Here is a 22,308-nt window from a genome sequence, read left to right as displayed (position 1 = left end):
GGGTGTCAGAGAAGAGTCAGGGTGGACGACCCATAGGTCTGAGAAAATGAAGCCCTTGTCCTCATGCTTTAGAAAACGAGAACCTCTCAGACATGCACAGTCACATGCCACCCTTCAGAGTCAAGGTGGCTCTCCTGCCCCCGGCACTCCCGGGACATTCCACAGTGTGCCTTGTTCTCAGCAGTGGGGATGAGGCGCCACTGGGTCATCCCCACTCCCTGCCAAGTCCCCAGTGTACCCTTTAGCACATTAATCCTGGGGCCAGCGGGGAGGGGGCCGAACTGGAGGGCTGCCCCCAAGTCTCGTCTTTGTCCAGGCAGCCTGCAGGTGGGCAGCAGCTGAGCTGTAGAGCCACAGCCTCCTGGCCCGGGGGTGCAGGAATTCCCTGCCCTCTCCCACCATCCCTGCCTGGCACACTTAGCCAAAGCAGTTCCAGGACAAGAGCCTCATTGCCGTAAGTTAGGGAGGAAACCTCAGCACCACCTTGGGTGATTCCCTCTTCCTTTCCCACCATACTCAGTTCAGTGTCACAACTGCCCCATTCTTAGTTCCCTTCTCCTCCGAATCCTGCCCCTCACTCCATCCCCACTGCTTTGGTCCAGGCCTCTTTATCTCCCAGCCTCCTCCCCGGCCTCCCTGCCTCCACTCCTGCCCTTTCATTCTGCCCCCCACGTGCAAGGCCCTGGTGGGCCCATTGCCCTGCTCAGAAGCCTCGGTGCCCATCCCCATCTGTAGCAGAGCAGCTTTAATGGCCTGGCCTCAGCACGCAGGCCCCCGAGAGCTCGCCCTGGAAAGCACATCCTTTTAATCTTCTCTGAAGCCCCTCAACCGGGCTGGCTCAAGGCCATCTGAGAAAGCCCCACAAGGCCCCCTGCCGAGGCCCTTGCTTCTCCTCTCTTCTCTCTCCTGGAAGGCTCTTCAGGACATCTTTTTTTTTTTTTTTTTTTAAGTCTCCAGACCAGTTTCAGGGCCACCTCCTCTGGGACCACTGAACCTTTACTAGCCTTGCCTATCTCTGAAACCACAGCACTTCTAGGCTGTGCCCCCGTTTTTGGAGTTAGCTATGGCTCGTCAGAGCTGGAAAGAGCCTTAGAGATAATCCAAGTCCCAGTGGTTTTCAAACTGAGCTTTGTGACACCCCAATGGGGGGGATCTCAAAGACTGTGGGGGAGGGAAGGGTATGAGGGGGTGCCAGCCAGTGGGGCTCCCAGTCCTCCACCCCTGCTCCATCCTGGAGCAGCTTCACCTTGATCTGTCTCAGATATTCACTCATTTCTTCATTCAGTTCTTCATTCCATGTTTACTGAGCACCTTCATGGTCTCAGCAGCTAGGAATACGCTCCGGACAAGGAGCCAAGCCCACTGCCCTCATGGGACTTCAAGCTAATGGTAGAAGCAGACAATAAATATGTTAACAAATAAAGACACAAGCAAATACTGAAGGGCGATACCGTGGGTTAAATAGAGTCCCTCCAAAACATATGTCCCAAGTCCTAACCATGATCCCCAGCAAAGCACATTATTTGGAAAGAGCATCTTTGCAGCTGGATCTCAAGATGAGCTCACCCTGCATCAGGGTGGGCCCAAGAGCCAGGGACCGGATAGAGGAGACGATGCTGCGACAGAGAGGAAAGAGTCACGTGAAAACAGAGGAGAGACTGGAGGTGCTGCCACAAGCCCAGGAGCGCCAGGGGCCGAGAGGAGCTGGAAGAGGCAGGAAGGAGCTGCCCCTTGAGACCTCAGAGGGAGCGCGGCCCAGACACCTTGATTTCGGATTTGTGGCCTCCAGAACTTCAAGAGAATAAATTTCTGTTGTGTCAAGCCTCACTGTTTGTGATCATTTGTTACAGCAACCACAGGACACTAAGACAAGTGATAAGTGCCAAAGAGATAGTGAAACAGGGATCTGATGCCAAGGACTCCAGGGGTGTGCAGCAGCCTTAGATAGGGGTCTAGGAAGGCTCTCTGGACAGGTGACAGCTCGGATGAGGTCAGGGGACTCCTGAATGGCAAGAAAAGGGCCAGCCATGCACGGATCATTCTAGGAAAGGATATACAGGCAAAAGGAAAGCCAGTGCAAAGGCCCTGAGGCAGAACCCAGCCTACCTTCTTTAAGAAACGCAAAGAAGCCTGGAGAGGAGCAAGGGAGGACGAGGGCCGCACAAGGTGAGGCTTCCATAGACAATTCCACTTGGGAAAATTGGGTTTCATTGTTTAAAAAATATATAAAACCCACTGACCTACTCTAATCCTGCCGTTTCACAGAAGGAAAACGGAGCTCACATGCATCCAGGGATTGCTGATATCCCACTGACAGCTGGTGGGAGAGCCGGCACAAGCACCCAGATCTCAGTTTGAACGGGCCCCCTGGGGCCAGCCTCCCCAGCTTCTGCTTTTCCACCCCTCAGTCAACCCAGCTCCTGGCCCCAACCCGCCCCACCCAGCACACAGGTGAGAAGCATGAATGAAGTAATGTCTCCCAGGCTTGCCGAGCTCCAGGGAGCAAGCAGCCAGACAAATAAAAGGCTTTATTGGATTTGTTAAACACGCATCTTGTGGCCAAGGGCCTCCTGGCACCAGACAGCATCACAAGGGGGAAAAAAGAACGGAAAGCAGATGAAATTAAAAGGCATTTCATTTCCAAGGCCGAGACTGACATGAACCAATTAAGAATGCGTCTCCTCCTGCTCCCTCCCCCACTGCCCGCCCACCTCCCTGGCCTCTGGACTGCAGCCGCTCTGGTCAGGGGTCGCAGCTCAGACGGTGACACGGGGTCCCCTGGGTGCCCACGTTGAAGCACCTTGCCCAGGAATGACGACCGGGGAGGGATTCCAGTGGGGGAAGGAGCCATGGAAGGTGTCTGCGAGGTCATGGAGTCCATCCCACTGTGTGGGGCATGACCTGAACTTGAGTACCTCTCCCACAACAGAGAGCTCTAACTTCAGGAGAGTGGCTCAGGCTGAGGCTTGTGAAGGAAGACAGTGCAATGGGCAAGGAGGAGAAAGAACGGTTCAAATCCCAGCTCTTCCACTTACCAGCGCTGCAAGCTCCCGTATGTCGTTAACCCCTGTGTGCCTCGATTTCCTCTGCTGTAAAAGAGGGAAGACAACCGTTGTGAGGACGGAATGAGGTCTTTGGCTGTAAAGCTCCTGGCACACAGAGGGATCAAAATAAGTGCCATTGTTTAAAGGCATGTGGAGCCCCAGTTTTTTACTTGACCTTCACGGAGGGGCCGGGATGGGGGAACCTCTTTGTTTTTCCACTCCCCACTCACATCACTGGACTCATTTCCCCAGAGCCTCAGATCAGAGCAAACAATTTGTGAATAAATACACTAAGTTGCATAATAGTTTTCACCCCATCCCCTGGAGAGCATCAGCTGATTTCTCTCTGCTCGTTCCTTTCAGGTCATATCAAGCTGTGAAGATATTTCCATGTAGACGTGGGCTATCTGCTCCCTTCCAGTCCCCAGCGTGATTATGCATGTGTGTGTGCATGTGTGTGACTGACAGGGAAGAGGGAACTTTTGTTCAACAGATGTTCCCAAGGCCAAGGTTCCCCACCTCCTGTCTATGCTGCCTTTGAGAAAGGGTCATAAGGCAAAGAGATCATTTGTAGATTATTTTAGAAGAGACCATGGCACTGCTGGGGTTTTTTCATTTTTTTTTCAACAAATAGCCACTGAGCACTCTGATGTGTGGAAGGCAATGTATTAAATATATTTTATTTTGTTCACAGGAATAAATGAAACAGACCCACCCCCTTTCATCTTAGACCTTACACGTCAGTGCTGGTTAGGTCGTTAAGAGGCTCTAACCTGTCCAATGATTCAGTTCAAGGGATGCTGATGAATGAATCGATGTCAGCCTGCAGGAGTCTCTGTGTGCCACAGGGCTCTGTCTTTGGTCCTTCTCATCAAGGCTGCGATGTTTGAGGGACCCTGGTACAAGCAAGCTCAGAGCATTCATGCAAATGTTTAAAGAGCAGCCACCCTGGCACTTTCTAGGCCCTGGAGACACATCCCTAAACAGGACAGACTAAAATCTCTGGCTTCCTGAGGCTCACGTACTAGCTGAGGGATGTGGACATTCACACAGCAAATAAGTAGAATGAAGAGAAGGTTAGATGTTAGTAAGTGCAATGGAAAAAGTAAAGTGGGAGGCTAGAGAGTGCTGGGAGATGAAAATTTAAATAAGATGGTCAGGAAAGGTCTTGCTGAGAAGAAAACATTCCAGCAAAGGCCTGAAGGAGGGGAGGAAGCAAACCACCCAGATGGCACAGACCCTGCCGAACTAAGGGAAAACAAGTGCAAAGGCCCTGGGGCAGGAGCACACCTGGCACGTCTGTGGAGCCTCAGGGAAGCCAATGTGGCTGGAGCAAAGTGATCAACGGGAGAGGGATAGGAGATGAAGTCAGAGCGGAAACAAAGGGCAGGCCATTGCAGAATTCCAGGGGATAAATGGGTAGTTTGCGCCAGAGAAGACACATAGTTTTACACATAGTTTTTAAAACATGGGCTTGTTGGGGATCAAGACTCACTAGCTATAATGACCTTGGATAAGTTACTTCAACTTTCTGTGCCTCCATTTCCTCCTCTGTAGAAAGGACATGGTGAGAGGATCTTCCTTCTAGGGTGGTTGTGAGGATTAAATGACCTAACACCCATAACAGTGTTGGGTACTGTGATGTCTAGGTTCATGTGTCAGCTTGGCCAGGTGATGGTGCCTGGTTGTCTGGTCAAGCAAGCAACAGTTACTGCAAGGACATTTTTGGCTGGTTAATAAACCAGAAGGTTGGTTTATTAAATCATCATTCAGTTGATTGCATCTGTGGCTGATTACATCTAAGATCAACTAAGGGAGTGTCTTCCACAATGAGAGAATTCAATTAGTTGAAGACTTTTAAGGAAGAAAAGAGAATTTTCACTTCTTCAGTCAGTCAACCTCTCCTGGGGAATTCATCGAAGACTGTCATCAAAGTTGCCAGTTCACGACCTGCCCTATGGAATTTGGACTTGTGCATCCCCATAGTTGCAGGAGACACTTTTATAAAATCTCATATTTACACATATCTCCTGTTGGTTCTGTTTCCCTAGAGAACCCTGACTAATACAGGTACATATTTAATGTCAGTGCTTTAACTTTACAGTGGAGACACCTGGCAAACACTACCTTGACCAAGTGATGTAGGTTAACGTCCCCAGTGCTGTCGTGGGGACCTCACATGCCCCCTAATGTGATGGGATGAGAAGGCCACCTCACCACTGCCATATGCTTTCCAAAAACCTCAATCCCTGTCTAGTGAGGAGAAAAGCAGCAGACAAGCCCAGGTCAGGGGCATTCTACAGGGTACCAGCCAGTCCTGCTAAAGATGCTCAAGGTCAGGAAAACCAAGGACAGACTGAGAAACTGTCACCAACAGAGGAGGCTACAGCAACATGATGACTAAATGCAATGGGGGAGACTAGATTGGATCCCGAGGCAGAAAAAGGATATTAATGGAAAAACTGTTGAAACCTAAATAAAATCAGGAGTGTGGCCAATAGTGATGTTCCAGTGGTAGTCTCTAAGTGTTGACAAATGTACCAGGGTCATGTAAAATGTTACAATAGGGAAAAGTGGGTGAAGAGGGAAATATTACCCCTTATTCCAAGTTCTAGATTATTAAACCACAGATTGCAAAACTCTCCAAGGGCTAGAACTTCATCTTTATATTATTCATTCAACAAACATGTAAAGGGGCATCGTGCAACATGAATCCAGCATTCCATAGGATTCAAGGAGAGAACAAGGACCAAGCAAGAAGGTGAGGAGTGGAAAGGGGCCCCCAAAAAGTCAAGGCTGTTCATCCACCAACAAGGACAAGGGCTCAAATGGGCTGGGGAGCTCTTGGCCTTGGAAAATGAATTCCAGCATCCAAAAGGGAGGATGCAAAGGATCCCGAGAGGCTCAAGTCCCTACCAGAACATCTGAATCTGGTAGATCTCCAAGCCTGACCCCAAGCACCAAATGGGTTGGCCTCAGGCCACCCTCTCCTTTCCCATCCCTGACAAAGGGCTGCAGCCGGCAGAAATGAGTCAACCCCTTTACTGCTGATGCAACCACCCACCACCACAGATCATCACCGCCAGTCATTCAACAAACCCTAACTCAATATGGTGGAGGGAATGTAACACAGAATTCAAAACACACTTCTTGAGGGGGTCAGAGCTCAGCTGTGCCACTTTCAGCTCTGTGACCATGGCTGGGCCCCTTAACCTCTCTGAGCCTCAGTTTCCTAATCCGAAAATGGAGCAATAATAGAACCTACCTCAGAACTGGTGTGAGGAATAAATGAGATGATGCATGTGAAGTAGTTGGCTCAGGATCTGGAACACAGGAAATGCTTGGTAAAAGGTGGCTATTATTATCATAATTTTGTGACAAGCCTGTGCTGGACATAAGAGGAGCACAAAGTTAAATAGATCCCACTATGACGTGCTTTTGCAGGGAGGTCAGGCATTTGGGGCAGTTAATGGGGTCTCAGAGCACCCATTCCTAGACCCCAGCTCCAAATCTCAATGCTTCCAGGAAGGAAAGCAGGGCCTCCCCTCAAAGGCTTAAGAACTCTGACTTTAGCTGTTGCTTACAACCTGCCAAAAATTAGCATTTGGGATTTGCATGCCTTGGTTAGAGAACAACTGCTTTTGACTTTAAAAGAATACGACAAAAATATAGGCTTCCCAAAATTAGTAAGGCAGGCCCCCGAGTCAGCCCCCTCCTCTCCCTGCCCCATCATCTCTGCCAGGCTTCACTGTCTGCAGCAGCTCCGGTCCTGTGGGCACCCTGGGCACCACCCCCAGCTGATGCCCGCTGCCTTGTGTCTGCACCAGGGGAGGCCTCAGTCATAACTGTCTCTAGCTTGGCCCTCAGGCAAGGACACGACGTGTCAGAGCCAGGCTGTTTGGAGGCCAACAGTGAGTGCAGACAGGCTAATCCCTAAATGGCCAAGGGCCAAGGCTGGGGGACCAGACACTCAGTCAGCTGCCCAGGGCTCCAGGAGGAAGTCAGGTGGGGAGTCAGAGGGGAGTGTAGAGCCAGTGGGGGGTGGGAGGAGTGGGGGGCTGGAGGCAGGAAGGCCTAGCTCCTAATGACAGCAATTGTGATTGCAGCCTCCTCTGGGTCAGGCACTGTGAGAGTGTTTCATTCATTAACATTTCATTCACTGAATCCTCATTGAGAGGGTGACAGTGTTTCTCCCCTTTTTATAGGTAGGGACACTGAGACTCAGAGAGTTGTGGAACATTCCCCCAGGTCAACCAGCGAGTGAGTGGCAGAGCTCAGCTTCCTATCCAGGCCAGGATTTTAACCATTCCCCTGGTCTGCATCATTCATTCCATTCATTCATGCTCATTTGGCATCTCACAGGCGGCAGGCCTTGCACTGGGATCTTGGAACACTGAGCTGCATGAGACACAGGTCCTGTCCCAAAGAGCTCACGGCTGAGGGTGAAGAGTGTTGTGCCACTTATAAGAAATCAGATGCTCACCCTGATGGAAGGATGTCCCTGGCTCTGGCAGAGTGGACCATGCAGCCCCTGACTCCACCCTGGAGGGTCCTGGGGATGGGGAGGCGTTCCAGAGGTGGCATCACTGGAGCTGGACCTCAGGGGTACCCCTCAAGGCACTACCCTCCCAGCAGAGGGAAACTGATGAGTAAGGGCAGCCTGCAGGCTTGTTCTGTCAAGGAAGTGGGTCTTAGGCTTATTCCCGGGCCTGGCGGAGGGCCTGCTTTAGCAAGGAAGGGGTCAGAGGCCAGGGCTCTGGAATAGCCCACCACCACAACCACCACCTTCTGCCTGTGGAATATTAACACTCACAACAACAAAAATAATGCATGGATGAGAAGCTAATTCATTAAATAATGAAGGCAAGGGCTGTAGACCCAAATATCCTTCAATTCCCCTACCAGGAAGAAAGTCAGTCCCAGGCCTGGGCTAAGGCTGAGCAGACATTCATGCATGCAAGCAACACTTATTTATTGGGCACCTGCTATGTGCCAGGCTCTGTTCTAGGTGTCAGGGATTCAGAAGTGAACAAAACAGAGCAAAAACCTTACCCTCAAGAGCATTCATTCTGGAGAGGGGAGACAAGTTATAGATAACTCATCAAGGAAATATAAACATATCTGAGCACAAGAGTGTCTATGGAGAAAGACAAAGCAGGATAAGGAAGATAAAGAGGACCCAGGGTTTTACTTTTAAGTAAAGTGGTCAGGGAAGCCTCACTGGTAGCCTAAAAGAATGAGGGAGTGAGCAGGTATCTGGAGGAAGTGTTCCAGACAAAAGGAACGGCTGGGAGGGAGCTTGCTTGTGTGTCATGAGACGGAGAGGAGGCCCACGTGGCTGGGAAGGTGTGTGGCTCGGATCACATGGGACCTTGTCAGCCTTTGCTGGGCTTTGGGCTCTTACTCAGAGTGACATGGGAGCCTGTGGGGGGGGGGGGGGTGCTGTAGGAAGAGGAGGGATGGGATTGAACAGACAGAGCAGGATGCTGTGAGGATAACTGACTAGAAGGGGCGCAAAGGCAGGAGGGAAACCCTAAGATGTTCTTGCAGTTTCCTGGTGAGAGTGATGGCGGCTTGTCATGGGTGGCAGTAGTGGAGGTGGTGAATTTTAGAAATATTTGAAAAGTTCACTAGATTTGCTGGTAGAGAGCATGGGAGGTGTGAGAGAAAGAGGGGAATCAGGGGTAGCTCTAAAGTTTTGTCCTGAGTAATTATATTCAAGGAACTTGCATTGACTGGGTTGGGAAGGCTGTGGGAAGAAAGGGCATTCATGTAAGGATGGCAACTGTTTCAGCTCCCTCCTTTGGGTGCTAACACAATAGTAAAGGGATTTCTTTACATGTTTTAAGTCATGGGAGAGTCATGTTTTAAGGATGGGAGAACCAGAGGAGACAATAACAACAAATTTTCAAGAGCTAGAAAATAAGCAGCCAATTGAGGGAAATGAACCAGAAAAAAAAAAAAAAAATAGCCAAAAGGCTCAGGAATTGGTAGCACCAGGTGCCTCTAGAAGTTAGGGTAAATGGGGCAGTTAAAATAAAGAGGATTCTTTGAAAGAATGTTGTTCTGGTTTGCTAATGCTGCCAGGATGCAAAATACCAGAAATGGATCAGCTTTTATAAAGGGTGTTTATTTGATTACAAAGTTACAGTCTTAAGGCCATAAAGTGTCCAAGGTAAGGCATCAGCAATCGGGTACCTTCACTGGAGGATGGCCGATGGTGTCTGGAAAACCTCTGTTAGCTGGGAAGGCACATGGCTGGCGTCTGCTCCAAGTTCTGGTTTCAAAATGGCTTTCTCCCAGCACTTTCCTCTCTAGGCTGCAAATCCTCTTCAAAATGTCACTCTCAGTTGCTCTTGGGGCATTTGTCCTCTCTTAGCTTCTCCAGAGCAAGAATCAGCTTTCAACGGCTGTATTCAAACTGTCTCTCATCTGCAGCTCCTGTGCTTTCTTCAAAGTGTCCCTCTTGGCTGTAGCAATCTTGCTCCTTCTGTGCAAGCTTATATAGTGCTCCAGTAAACTAATCAAGGCCCATGCTGAATGGGCAGGGCCACACCTCCATGGAAAGTATCCAGTGAAAGTTCTCAACCACAGTTGAGTGACCACAGTTGATGTTTCTCCATGGAAACATCCAATCAACAGTCTCCAGCCCAATCAACACCAGTATGTTTCCTGCCCATACCAGACTGCATCAAAGATAATGGCATTTTGGGGGACATTATACAGCCAAACCAGCACAGCTGTTTAAGAAGCAGTCATCACCCCCAGGCCAGACACCTCAAGACTGCGGGACACCAGACACAGTGCAGGGGGTGCTCAACTAAAGGCAGGAGGATTCAATAAACATGAACACACTGAATGTCAAGACCCCAGACAGCTCCCACCACCCTGCCATCAGAACACTAGCAGAACTCCAGAACTTAGAACTCTCAGAACCCCAGGCAGATAATTGGAAGAGCCTTCTCTAGGGAACGTGACAGACCAAAGAGAAAAGACCTAGAGATACTCACATCAGAGGTTCTCTAATTAAACAGCCAGATCACCCTGAGATGAAGCCCAGGCCTACAAAATCCACCCCTGATCTCAGAACTTCTAATCAAGTCCTACTTTCCTATCCTTAAATATGTGCAGATAATTGAGATTACGGTGAATCAGAGAAAAGCATCTAACATGAAAGATAAAGAACAAAGCAAACAAGCAGAAAACACCATCTTGAAGATAACAGAGAATAGTAGGAGGAAAAAAGTCTGACTTAATATCATCAGAGAGATAGAGATTTTCCTCAGGAGGAGAAGCAGACCTTAAAACACAGAGCTCCTAAGCTTGTCCCAGCAAAGTATGGGGAAGTTAAACCCTAAGGATGCCCTCAAAAACAGTGGAGGTAGTGGTGAAAAATAATTAAGAGGAAACAAGTAGATTCATTTGAGATAGAAGCTAAACCATAGACCGGCTAGTTTACCTGAGAGAACCAGGAAAAGAGACCACTAAGAAAAGACATCCTAGGATCAGAACAAATCTCAAACACTGATCTCAAAGTCTATACTTGAAAAGGAGCCCACATTTAATTGGATCAGTCTGTGGAGTCGTGTCTGCCCCAGGACATTGTTGAAAACAATCAGTCAGCAATTAGTGGAGCTTCACAGCTGGGTGTGGCCAGGGAACAGATAATCAGAGAGAGCCATGCCTGAGTGTCATCCCAGGTGAGTGCAAGCAGGACCCAAGGCTATACCCTCTGAGGAGCACCATCAGAAGAGTCACACTGCAGGGGAGGGGGGCAGGGGGAGGAGCAGGCTTCACTAAAACAATCAACCATTCAGGGAACAAATAAAAAGCAAATGACAAATACAAAGCCTAGCAAGGGAGGGGGCATAGGTGGTGCCTAGAGTTGCTACAATGTATTATCTAAAATGCTCAGTTTCCAATAAAAAATTATGGAACATGCAAAGAAACAGGACAGTACGACTCGTACATGGAATAAACAGGCAACAGAACCTGCCTAAGAGAGTGACCAGATGTTGAGTTTAACAGACAAAGCATCCAGAGTAGCCATTTAAATATGCTCAAAGAACTAAAGAAAATCATGATTAAAGAAGTAAAGAATGATGACAATGTCTCATCAAACAGCGATTATCAATAAAGAGATAACTAATTATTTTTAAAAAAGAACCAAATGGAAATTCTGGAGCTGAAAAGTATAGGAATTGAAATGAAAAATTCACTAGAGGGGCTCAACAGCAGATCTGAACTGACAGAAAAAAGAATTAGCAAATTGAAGATAGATCAATAGATGTTATGCAATCTAAATAACAGAGAGAAAAAGAAGTTTTAAAAGTGAACAGAGCACAAACAACCTAATTTAAAAATGTGTCTAGGATTTGAATAGACAGTTCTTCAAAGAAGATGCACAAATGGCCAACAAGCACATGAAAAGATGCTCAACATCTTTAACCATTAGAGAAATTCAAATCAAAACCACAATGAGATACCACTTCACATCCACAAGGATGGCTATTATTTTAAAACCTGAAAATAACAAGTATTGATGAGGATGCAGAGAAATAGGAACCTTAGTACATTGTCAGTGGGGATGCAAAATGATATAGCTACTGTGAAAAAGTCTGCCAGTTCCTCAGAAAGTTAAGTATAGAATTGTCATATGACCTGACAATAGCACTCCTAAGTATCTACCCAAAGAATTGAAAGCGGGGACTTAGATTTTGTACATCAAAGTTCATCACAGCATTATTCACAATAACCCAAAGGTGGTCAAAACAAAAGAGAGAGAAAAGGCTCAGATTACCAGAATCAGAACTGAAATAGGGAGCATTACTACAGACCTTACAGAAATAAGAAAGATAAGAAGGAATACTATGATCTATTGTGTGCCAATAAACTTGAAAACTTAGATGAAGAGGACAGATTCCTAAAAAGACACAAGCTACCAAAAACCAATGCAAGAAGAAATTAAAAATCTGAATAAGCCTGTAACAAGTAGAGGGATTGAATTAGTAATCAAAAAATTATCCACAAAGAAAAACCCAGGCCCAGATGGTTTTACCTCTGAATTCTACCAAACATTTAAGGAAAGATTAATACAAGTTCTTCACAAACACTTGCACAAAATTGAGGAAAACGGAATTCTTTCCAACTCATTATATGAGGCCAGTATTATCCTGATACTAAAACCAGACAAAGACATCACAAGGAAAAAAAACAAAACAAAAAAAACTACACACCAGTATTTCTTATAAATACAGACACAAAACTCCTCAACAAAATACTAACTAACCAAATCTAACAACATATAAAAAGAATTATACACCCTGACCAAGTGGGATTTATCCCAGGAATGCAAGATTGGTTTAGCATCCAAAAATCAATTAATGTAACACACCATATCTGTAGAATCATGAAATGAAAACCACATGATCATTGTGATAGAAGCAGAAAAAGCATTGAACAAAATCCAAAACTCTTTCATGATAAAAATACCCACCAAACTAGAAAAAGAAGGAAACTGTCTCAACCTAATAAAAGGCATCAGAAAATATCCACAGTTAACATCATATTTAATGATCAAAGACTGGATGCTTTCCCCCCAAGATCAGAAACAAGACAAAGATTTCTGCTCTTGCCACTTCTATTCAACATTGTTCTGGAGGTTCTAGCTTTGGAAATTAAGCAAGAAAATGAAATACAATGCACTCATATTGGAAAGGAAGAAGTAAGACTATTTCTATTAGCAGATGATATGATCTTGTATATAGAAAATTCTCACTCTGAAAACTATAAAAGATTGCTGAAGCACATTAAAAAAGATATAAATAAATGGAAAGACACCTCATGTTTGTGGATCAGAAAGCTTCACTCTGTTAATATGGCAACATTCTCCAATTGACCTACAGATTTAATGCAATATGTATTAGAATCCCAGTTGGCTTTTTCATAAAGCTTGACAAACTGATCCTAAAATTCATTTGAAAATGCCAGGAACCCAGAATAGTTGAAGCAATCCTGATAAAGAACAAAGTTAGAGAACTCGTGCTTCTGATTTCAAAACTACAAAACAACAGTAATCAACAGTGTTGTACTGGCATAATGATAGATATAGAGATAAATGGAATAGAAATGAGAGTTCAGAAATTAACCTGTGTACCTATGGTCAATTAATTTTTGACAAAGATGCCAATACTATTCAATAAGAAAAAAATACTCTTTTCAACTAACAGCTCTGGGACACAACTGGGATAGCCAAATGCAAAAGAATGAAATTTGACCCTTATCTCCCACCATGTACAAAAATTAACTCAAATTGATCAAAGACCTAAACGTAAGAGCCCAAACTATAAAACTCTTAAAATGAAGCACAGGGGTAAATCCTCATTACCTGTATTTAAGAATGGATTCTTACATGTTACCCCAAAAGCACAAGCAACAAAAGCAAAAATAGATTAATTGGACTTTATCAAAATCAAACACTTTTGTGTTTCAAAGGACACTAGCAAGAAAGTGAGAAGACAACCCACAGAGTGAGAGAAAATATTTGCAAATAATACATAGAAAAAGACTTGAATTTAAATCTAAAAAAAAAAAATCATATCTCAATGAGAAAAAGGTAAATAACCCAATTTAAAAATAGGCAAAAGATCTGAATAGACATTTCTCCAAAGAAGATACATAAATAACCATTAAACACATGAAAAGATGCTCAACATCATTAGCCATCAGGGAAATGCAAATTAAAACCGCAATGAGATACCACTTCACACCCACTAGGATGGCTAAAATCAAAAAGTCAGATAATAACAAGTGTTGGCAATGATGTGGAGAAATCACAAGCCTCATATACTGCTGGTGGGAATGTGAAATGGAGCGGCCACTTTGGAAAACAGTCTGATAGTTCCTCAAAAAATTAAATATAGAGTTATTTAACTCTCCTAGAGTCAAAATAAATGAAAACATGTCCACATAAAAACTTGTACACTAATATTCATAGCACCATTATTCGTAAAAGTCAAAAGGTGAAAACAACCCAAATGTCTTTCAAATGATCAGTGGATAAACAAAATGTGGTATACCACATTTAATAAAATGTAATATTATTCAGCCATAAAAAGGAACGAGGTACTGATTCATGCTACAACATGGATGAAACTTGAAAACATTTTGCCAAGTGGAAGAAGCCAAACACGAAAGGCCACATATTGTATGATATCCTTAGAAGCTGGTGGCTTTAGCAAAGAACTGGGGTCTGGCACAAGGGGGAGGAAGCAGTAGTGTTTCAAGGCAGCAGATCTTGCCCGACCCTGCCCATTGCCTGGCAGAGCTGAGCCTCTGCCTTAAAGGAGAATCCTCCAGAGAATATGTGATGGCCTAAAGGAAATGAGCCTGCTGTGGGGGAAACCACTGAAGATTGTCAGAGCTGGTGTTGATGGAGAATCCACTGGCATTTATTGAACACCTACTGTGTACCAGGCACTTTCACAAGTATCCTCTCATGTAATCCACTCTGGGACGTTGGAAGGCAGGTAGGTTTATCCCCATATTACAGATGAGGAAACTGAGGCTCAGGGAACTTTAACAGCTTGTCTGAGGTCACAAAGCTAAAAAGAGCCAGGTCCAGATCCTAAGACTGGCTGTGTTCTTTTCCCTAGAATGCTTTCCTCCGCAGGAGTGAAGGCACAGAAGGGGTTTGAGAAAGAGTTGTTCCTTCCGGGGAATTGAGCCCAGCTTGCTCTACCATTCAGGGTTCACAGAGAGGAGCCCAAATAATCACAAAACCATGAAGGATCTCACCTGGAGAGATGACACCACAGGCTTGAGCACTGGAGCTGCAGGTGGTGGCTCAAGGCAGCCCCAGAGCCACCAGCAACCCAGTTACGAGGAGGCTGGGTCCATCACCTCTCACCTCTGGTGTCACACAGATGCGGGACAGGATTTGAGGGCCTCTGACACCAGTTATGGCTGCTCCACTTCAAACCCCCAGGAGAAAGAGTCAGCATCAATGTTTTAATCTGGAAAAGATCTCAGTGATTATTTCACCCACTATCTTACAGTACAGATGGGAGATGACAGCCCTGAAGAGAAAGAGACTTGCCCGAGGTCACACAGCAAGTCAGAAGCAGAGCCAGCTCTCTAATCTCTACCTGTGATGCCTTCCCCACCTGTCCTCTCATCTCTTTGCAGTGCCAGGGCCCTCGTACTACCCAAAGCCACCTCCCCACCTAGACACCTCTCCCCTTGTCATACCTGCTCCCTTATTACTTTCTCCTCTTATGCCCAATCTCAGCACCAGGACTAATTAGCACTAAAGAGTAATGACTCATGGGCCCCCTCTTGCTCTTATCTTTATGTTTTAAAAGAATCTTAGAATCTAAGGCCTGGAAGAGCTTGTCCAGTCTAAATCCCTCTCTCAACATATGGGAACCAGACGGAGACTAGACGAAGCCAATCTGTAACCGAGCTGACTAGGATCCACCAATCTACTCCCAGGCCAGTGGCTCATGGGTTCCCCCTCTCTCTCTTTCTCTCTCTCTCCACCTCCCTGACATTAGGCTACCACTTAGTGACACCTGGGAAAGGTGGTCCACATACATCATTAGCAGTTAAGAGGACAGGTTTGGATTCAGACAGATCTGGGGTCTGATCCCGGATTTACTACCTAGTAACTGTCATCTAAGGCAAGTCACTCAACTTTTCTGAGCCTCAGTTTCTTCCTCCATAAAGTGTGGACAACAATACCAACCTCTCAGGAGTGTGGCGAGGATTAAAAGTGAGATGATGCATGTAGAGGACCTGCACAATGGCCACAGCAGAACAAGCAACAGAAATGTTGTTATGGGCAGTTAGAGACACGGATGGAGGGAAACGGGCAGGTTTTTTTTTTCTTTACTATGACATTCAGAATTATCTCATGCGCAAGTCTTGTCTCTCCAGCTAGACTGAGAGCTCCCTGATGTCTGAACCAGATCTTCCACTTCTTCCCCTCCCCAACCCACCGCACACCCAGTGCAGGGTTTACATCTTAATTGGGGCTCAATAAAACCTTTGTCTCCCTGCCAACTGATGCAAAAAGACCAGCTTAACATGAAGTGCACAAACCTTGATGGTGACACTAGCAAAGCCTCTTCTCTGCCAAGGCGCTCAGAGCACATTTTCACAAGATCCCTGAGAGATGGTCACAACCAGCTCTCCCCCATTTCACAGACAGTGAGACTGAGGCAACCAAGAGCACAAAGACTTGCCTCGGGCCATGGCCTGGGCAGCAGAGCCAGAGACCCAGGGTCCTGACTCCCAGCCCTCCCCCTGGTGCTGCAAGGCCAGCTCAGCCTCCTCTTCTGTCCACATTTGAGCCCTAGTGGCATGATCTTGATGCCTGCTTTGTTTGCACATGCTCCTAGACTGTTAGGTAAGAAAACATGATCCACTTTTCTGTTCAGAAAGGTCATTATGTTGAAAATGCCCATCTCTTCTCTGTCACTAAAAGGCAGCGGGGCCTTTTAACTGAGGCTCCTGCTACTCTGGGGCCACACTTGCTCCCGCATCCTTCAGGCAGCCCAGCCCCTGCCCACTTCCCCAGCTCCTCTACCATTCTGTTCCTTCCTACGACCCCTCCAGCAGCCTGGACGCCTTCAGGGCCCGGACTGAGGCCTGTGCTCCCACCCCCCACCCGCCCAGGCCGCCGCAGCTGCTGCGACTTCACGGGAAAGTCCCCTCCCCAGGCCTCCCTTCTGAGCAGCTCAGCTCATCCTTTGGGGCACCCTTGAACGTCAGACCCTCAGACCCGGTCAGGTTCCCCTGATCTGCATTCCCAAGGCACCCAGCAATCCTCTTTTGCAACACACCACACACATTTATAATTACTTAACAATGTATGATAATTGTTAAATAACTTCTCGGTTATGAATAACAACTTCATCCCTGCTAGCCCACGGCTCCATGACAACAAGCTCTGTGTCCCCCTCATTCCGTGTCGCATCCCCAGTGCCTTGCAGGGCTGGGCAGAGTAGGTGCCCGGTATATAAATTTGTTGATTTACCGGCTGACTTTCTAAGGCAGAGGGAAGCTGCGGTTTGAGCACCTCCTGTTTCATCAGCTCCCATATGTTATCCATCCAATCCTCCCTACAGCCCTTTGAAGTGGGGTGGGTCACCCCCCTTTTACACAAGAGGAAGCTGTGGCTTGAAGAGCTCAGGGGACCTGCCCCAGGTCACACCACGCAGAAGTGCGGGGGCTGGATGGAAACCCAGGCTCCTTCCTGCAAGGTCTTCCCGCTGGGGTCAGAGACGGACAGAGCTGGGGGAGCTCCCTCTCCGCCCTCAAGATCCCCTCTAAAACCTCCTTCCCTTAAGCCTGCGAGGGGAGGTCATTGGGGCATTCTGGACCTCAGCCCTTGGGGGCAGCCCAGACCTGCCCCAGGTCCCCAGCCCGCCCCCCCTGGGCGCCCGTCCGCCCCGCCAAGTGCCCACAACCAGTCCTAGAGGGTAAATCCCGGGCCACCATGGCGCCTCGGCGCCCTCTAGTGGTGGCAGGAAAGAGCCGATGGGGAGAAGAGAAAGGGGGAAGGGAGGGGAGGAGGGGAGCTGGAGAGGGAGGGACAGGGATGCCCAGAGAATAGGTGGGAGGGAGAAGAGGTGAGAGAGAGGAGCAAGAGAAGGCAGGCAGTTGCCCCTCTGGGTTTCTTCCCTCCAGCCCAGAGACCAGGTTGACTCAGTTCAGCCCAGGTTCTGGAGGCCTTCGAGGACATCCCTGCCGCAGGGAACCATTGAAACATCAGAAACCATTCTCCCCCTCCAACTGGGACAGTCCCTCTCCTGGGATAGAGCTCCCTTCCTGCTCCAGACAAAGGCCCAGCCCAGCCAGGAATGGGCCAGGAGGGGCACAGACCCCCAGAGAAGTTGAAATGTCCCCTTGGCAACCCATGAGTTTCTGAAATGTATACACACCCTAAAGCCCACGAGGTGCAAGGAGAGAGGGGGACCTCAGAGACAGCTGGGGGCTCTGTGCATGCACCCCTCCCACAGTCACAGAGAAACACATGCCCTGGGTCTGTACCAGCCCCTACCCACTCTCCCCTCCCCGCCCCCATCCAGCCTTCTGACCCAGCCACCCCAAAATCCCAGCAGCTGTGGTTGCCATAGTAACAGCACCCCCACCCCCACCCCCACCCCTTGCACATAAATAAACTGCAACCTGGGGAACTGGAGCTGCTGGAAGAGGCAGAATGTGCAGAGCCAGCTCATTTCCCACTCCTCTCACTTCGGGATAATTAGTGCAAATTAAATTTCACACCCCTTCTCCCGAGCAGTTAGAGCTCCCTGGGAATGGATACCCACGATTCATGGGGGAGCATACTCAAATGTCTCTTTGCAATGTGCAAACGCGAGAGAACATTTCTCAGCTGCGAGTTCTCAACAATTCCCCAAAGTCAACACCAAGACAGGCTCGGACACACGGGCGCAAATACACTCGCTGGTGACAGAACCAGAGCCTGCCCAAGTGGGGTGGGAGGGGAACCCCAGGAGATCAGAGACTTGAGTCCATTCCCAGCTCTGGCACCTCATCCAGGGTTTCCTCATCTGTAAAACCAGAAGGATGGGCCAAATCACCATAGAAAGGAAATCCTCTGATCATCTGTGCTTCAAAAACATGCCTCTCCATTTTACATGCCTGCACCCAGGACCAGCTTAACAGGTGTGCAACCTGAGCATGTGTGCAACCTGTGCAGGTGTGCAACCTGTGCAGGCATGCAGGGCCCAAGCTCAGAAGGGCCTCGTGTTTGGTTTAAGGCTCTGCTATTACTGTCTTGAAATTCTTAATAATTTTTGAACAAGCGGTCTGCATTTTCATTCTGCATATTTGAGTCCTGCAAATTATGTAGCCAGTGCTGCCTGCATTCTTTCATTTATATGTATTAAGTATCTGATAAGCAAACATGCATAGCACCCCTCTACACAAATAATAATAATAGCCATCACTTAAATATCACCCACTGTGGGCCAGATGCTGTTCTGTACTTTATATATATTCACCTCATTTAATCCTCATGACAACCCTGGGAGATAGTTTAAGACAGTGCTTCCCAAACTTTCATGTGCCCAGGAATCATCTGGGGCTGTTGTTAAAATGCAGGTTCTAAGTTGGTAGGTCTGGGGCAGGGCCTGCGATCTGCATATCTACTGAGCTCTCAGGAGGGGTTATTGCTCCCCGGGCCTTATTTTGAGAAGCAAGGGCACAGTAAAGGCTGTTGGTGCACCCATCTCCTGGCTGCTCACATCTGTCTCCTTTTCTGGAGCATTGCCCTCAGCCAACCCAAGTTGTCTTACCAGGGAACACCTGGGAGATTACTTTCTCCACGGATGGAAGGTGGGGGGATCACAGCCAATGCCTGAGTGGTGTCCTTCCCTCAAGAGGGGACAACACTGTAGTGCTATTTATCCTCCAGAGCTCCGCAGGGATCAGGCTGAGGCTAGACTTAGTTTCTCCCCCAACTTTATCCTGCTTCCCACATTCTTCTAGTTTTCTTCCTCAATGAATCCCTTGCATAAGAATCCCTGTCTCAGACTCTGCTTCTAAGGAACCCAGTCTAAGACAGGGAAATTTTATTGATGAAGAAACTGACCAGGAGGTTAACGTGTCTGAAACATGCAAGTGACAGAGCCAAGATTCAAACAGGCGATCTGGTTCCACTGCATTAGACACAATGTAAATCCATATTTGCACTCACGTAAACATACTCATGTGATTGTATCTGTTTATGTGTATCTATATGCACAGCATATTTTCACATGCATACTGACACTCATGCACGTAAGTGGCTATCGATTCACTCATGCACATACCCCTGACATCTACATCCCCAAAGAGACAGGTATGCATAGTCATTCATTGAGTCAATGAGTAAATGAATTGTTTCACACGTGCTTGGATATTTTTCCATCAAGAAGCAGCTCAGACACCACCTCCTCCTGAGCTTTCCCTGCCTCCTAAGATTAGGTTCAGAGCTCCTTCTCAGGGCTCCTACAGCCCCCATCCTCACCCCTGATCATGAGTCTGCCCCCTGCCAGTTTGAGAGCTCCCCTAGGGCCAGGGGCCTGGTCTGGTTCATTGTAGAAACTCAGGGCCTGTTACAGTGCCTGGCACATTGTAAGTGCTCAGTACATATTTGCTGAACTGAATTTAATCTGGCTCTGCCATTTCCTAGCCCTATGACCTAGACAAGCCACTTCCCTCCCTGAACCTCACTTTCCTCTCCCTCCAGGGTGGTGGTGAGGGTTCAATGTGAGAATTATATTTGGTGCTGTGGGAGCATGTAGAAGATAGACCCAGTCAGATCAGAAGGATTTATTAAAGGAAGGGGCCCTGAGCCGAAATCAGAGGGATGATCGGGAACCTGCTATGTGAAGAGTGAAAAGGAGCATTCCAGGTAGATGGAGCAGCACATGCAAAGGCCCGGAAGTAAGAGAATGTGGCCCTTTCAAGATGCTGAGAGGAGAAATCCTTGAGAAAGGAGCCTGGTGGAGAGAAGTCCCCTTGAAGAGGCAGAAGAGATGATGAGAGGCCACAGTTTGGATTTTATCTTGAGGGCAATGGAGAGCCATTGAAAGCTTTAGCAAGGATATATTATTTGGATTTTTTTAAAAGCACACAGAATACTATGTAGTCAATGGATCAAGGCAGGGTGGGGGGCAAGATTGGAAGTGAGGAGACCATTTAAAAGACTGTCACCACCTCAATCAAGCTGGCAGAGTGAGACGCTTCAGGACTCCGTTCCCTCACCAGCAAAAACTGTCAGAAACATCTTTCTCAAAGCTCCAGAAAACAGTTAAAGGACTGCAGTAACAGGTGATCATCGAATCAAGAAAAATCCTACTTAAAAGAAGTAGGCTGTCTTGGCACCCTGGCTGTCCCCTCCCCCAACCTCACCAGCTTGATGCAGAGCTGGTCCGTGCTCCCAGTGCATGGATCCCTGGTCCCAGTTCCAGAGGGAGCAGAGTAACCCTCGTGCACATACTGAGAGCATGTACGTCTGGCCCAATCTATCTAGTGGTAGCCTGAAGTACTCCCATCCCAGAACTTGCCCTGTTTGTAGAAGACAGCTCATGGAACTTTCCTACCACAGAATGCTGTAGAAGAGTAGTCAATTCTTGCAGCCTGGGGCAAGGGATTGCTGGCTGTAGGACATATAAGGCAGTGCCCGGGACTGTGAGAAAACCGTTTCCTAAGGAAGAGTGGGCATTTGAAACCATATAAATGGGGGAATTCCCAGGGCACCCATGCCCAAGATAAGACAAATGCACAAGGAGGCTCCTACTAACTATTTTCTAAATACATTGTATGGATAAGCCCTGAAGGAGAGCACTTGCACAGATGAATTTGCAAAGACAGGGAAAGATGTTTTCCTTTTTTTCTTTTTCTTTTTTTTTTTTTTTTGTTAGCTCCTAGCAATCATGAAAAGCTCTGTCATAACATGAGCTGTATTCAAGCTTAAGGAACAGAGCCTCAGAGTCTAAATTCCAGTGATAACACATCATTAATATCAAAATATTTGGGTTTCAACAAAAAATTACAAAACATACAAAGAAACAGGAATTTATGGCCAAGGCAAAGAGATTAAAGAATTAGAAACCAGCAATGAAGAAGACCAGACCTGGGATATACCAGACAAAAACTTTTTTAAAATGGTCTGAAATATGCTCAAAGAGCCAAAGAAAAACATGGACAAAGAACTAAAGAAAATCAGGAAAACAAAGAATGAACACAAAGAGACTATCAAGAGAGAGATGGAAATTATGAAAAGGAACCAAACAGAACTGAAGATCACAATAACAGAAATTAAAAATTCCCTAGAGGGGTTCAACAGCATATTGGTGCTGGCAGATGAAAGAATCAATGAACTGGCAGATGAGATGATTGAAATCACCTGTCTAAGGGGCAGAAAGAAGAAGGAAGAAAAGGGAACAGAGCCTGAGAAAACTGTGGGACACCATCAAACATACCAATATACACATTATGGGGGTCCCAGGAAGAGAAAAAAGAGAGAAAGCAGCAGAGAGATCATTCAAAGAAATAATGGCTGAAAACTTCCCAAATCTAATGGAAGACATGAATATACACATCCAAGATACTCAATGAACTCCAAACAAGACAAACAAACAGACTCACACCACAACACATTATAATCAAACTGTCAAATGCCAAAGATAAAAAAGATAATTCTGAAAGCCAGAGGAGAGAAGCAACATGTCTTGTACAAAGGAGTCTC

General features: G+C 47.0%; 1 protein-coding gene across 4 annotated transcripts in view; it reads right to left on the bottom strand.

Annotated features, from left to right (window-relative positions):
- The window catches only part of LOC119527841, a 72,670-nt gene that overhangs the window by 17,009 nt on the left and 33,353 nt on the right, over positions 1-22,308 (bottom strand). For all 4 annotated transcript variants that reach the window (XR_005215483.1, XM_037828321.1, XM_037828320.1 and 1 more), the window contains one exon: positions 3,036-3,089. Coding sequence is in view for 3 of the 4 variants with exons in the window: in XM_037828321.1 (XP_037684249.1) it covers positions 3,036-3,089 (54 nt within the window). In the remaining variant the exon portion in view is untranslated. The remainder of the gene's footprint in view (positions 1-3,035; positions 3,090-22,308) is intronic.

The sequence above is a fragment of the Choloepus didactylus genome, chromosome 2 (genome assembly GCF_015220235.1).
Source record: "Choloepus didactylus isolate mChoDid1 chromosome 2, mChoDid1.pri, whole genome shotgun sequence".
NCBI lineage: Eukaryota > Metazoa > Chordata > Mammalia > Pilosa > Megalonychidae > Choloepus > Choloepus didactylus.
The sequence above is the reverse complement of the archived record's forward strand: the minus strand, read 5'-3'. Positions and strand labels throughout refer to the sequence as shown.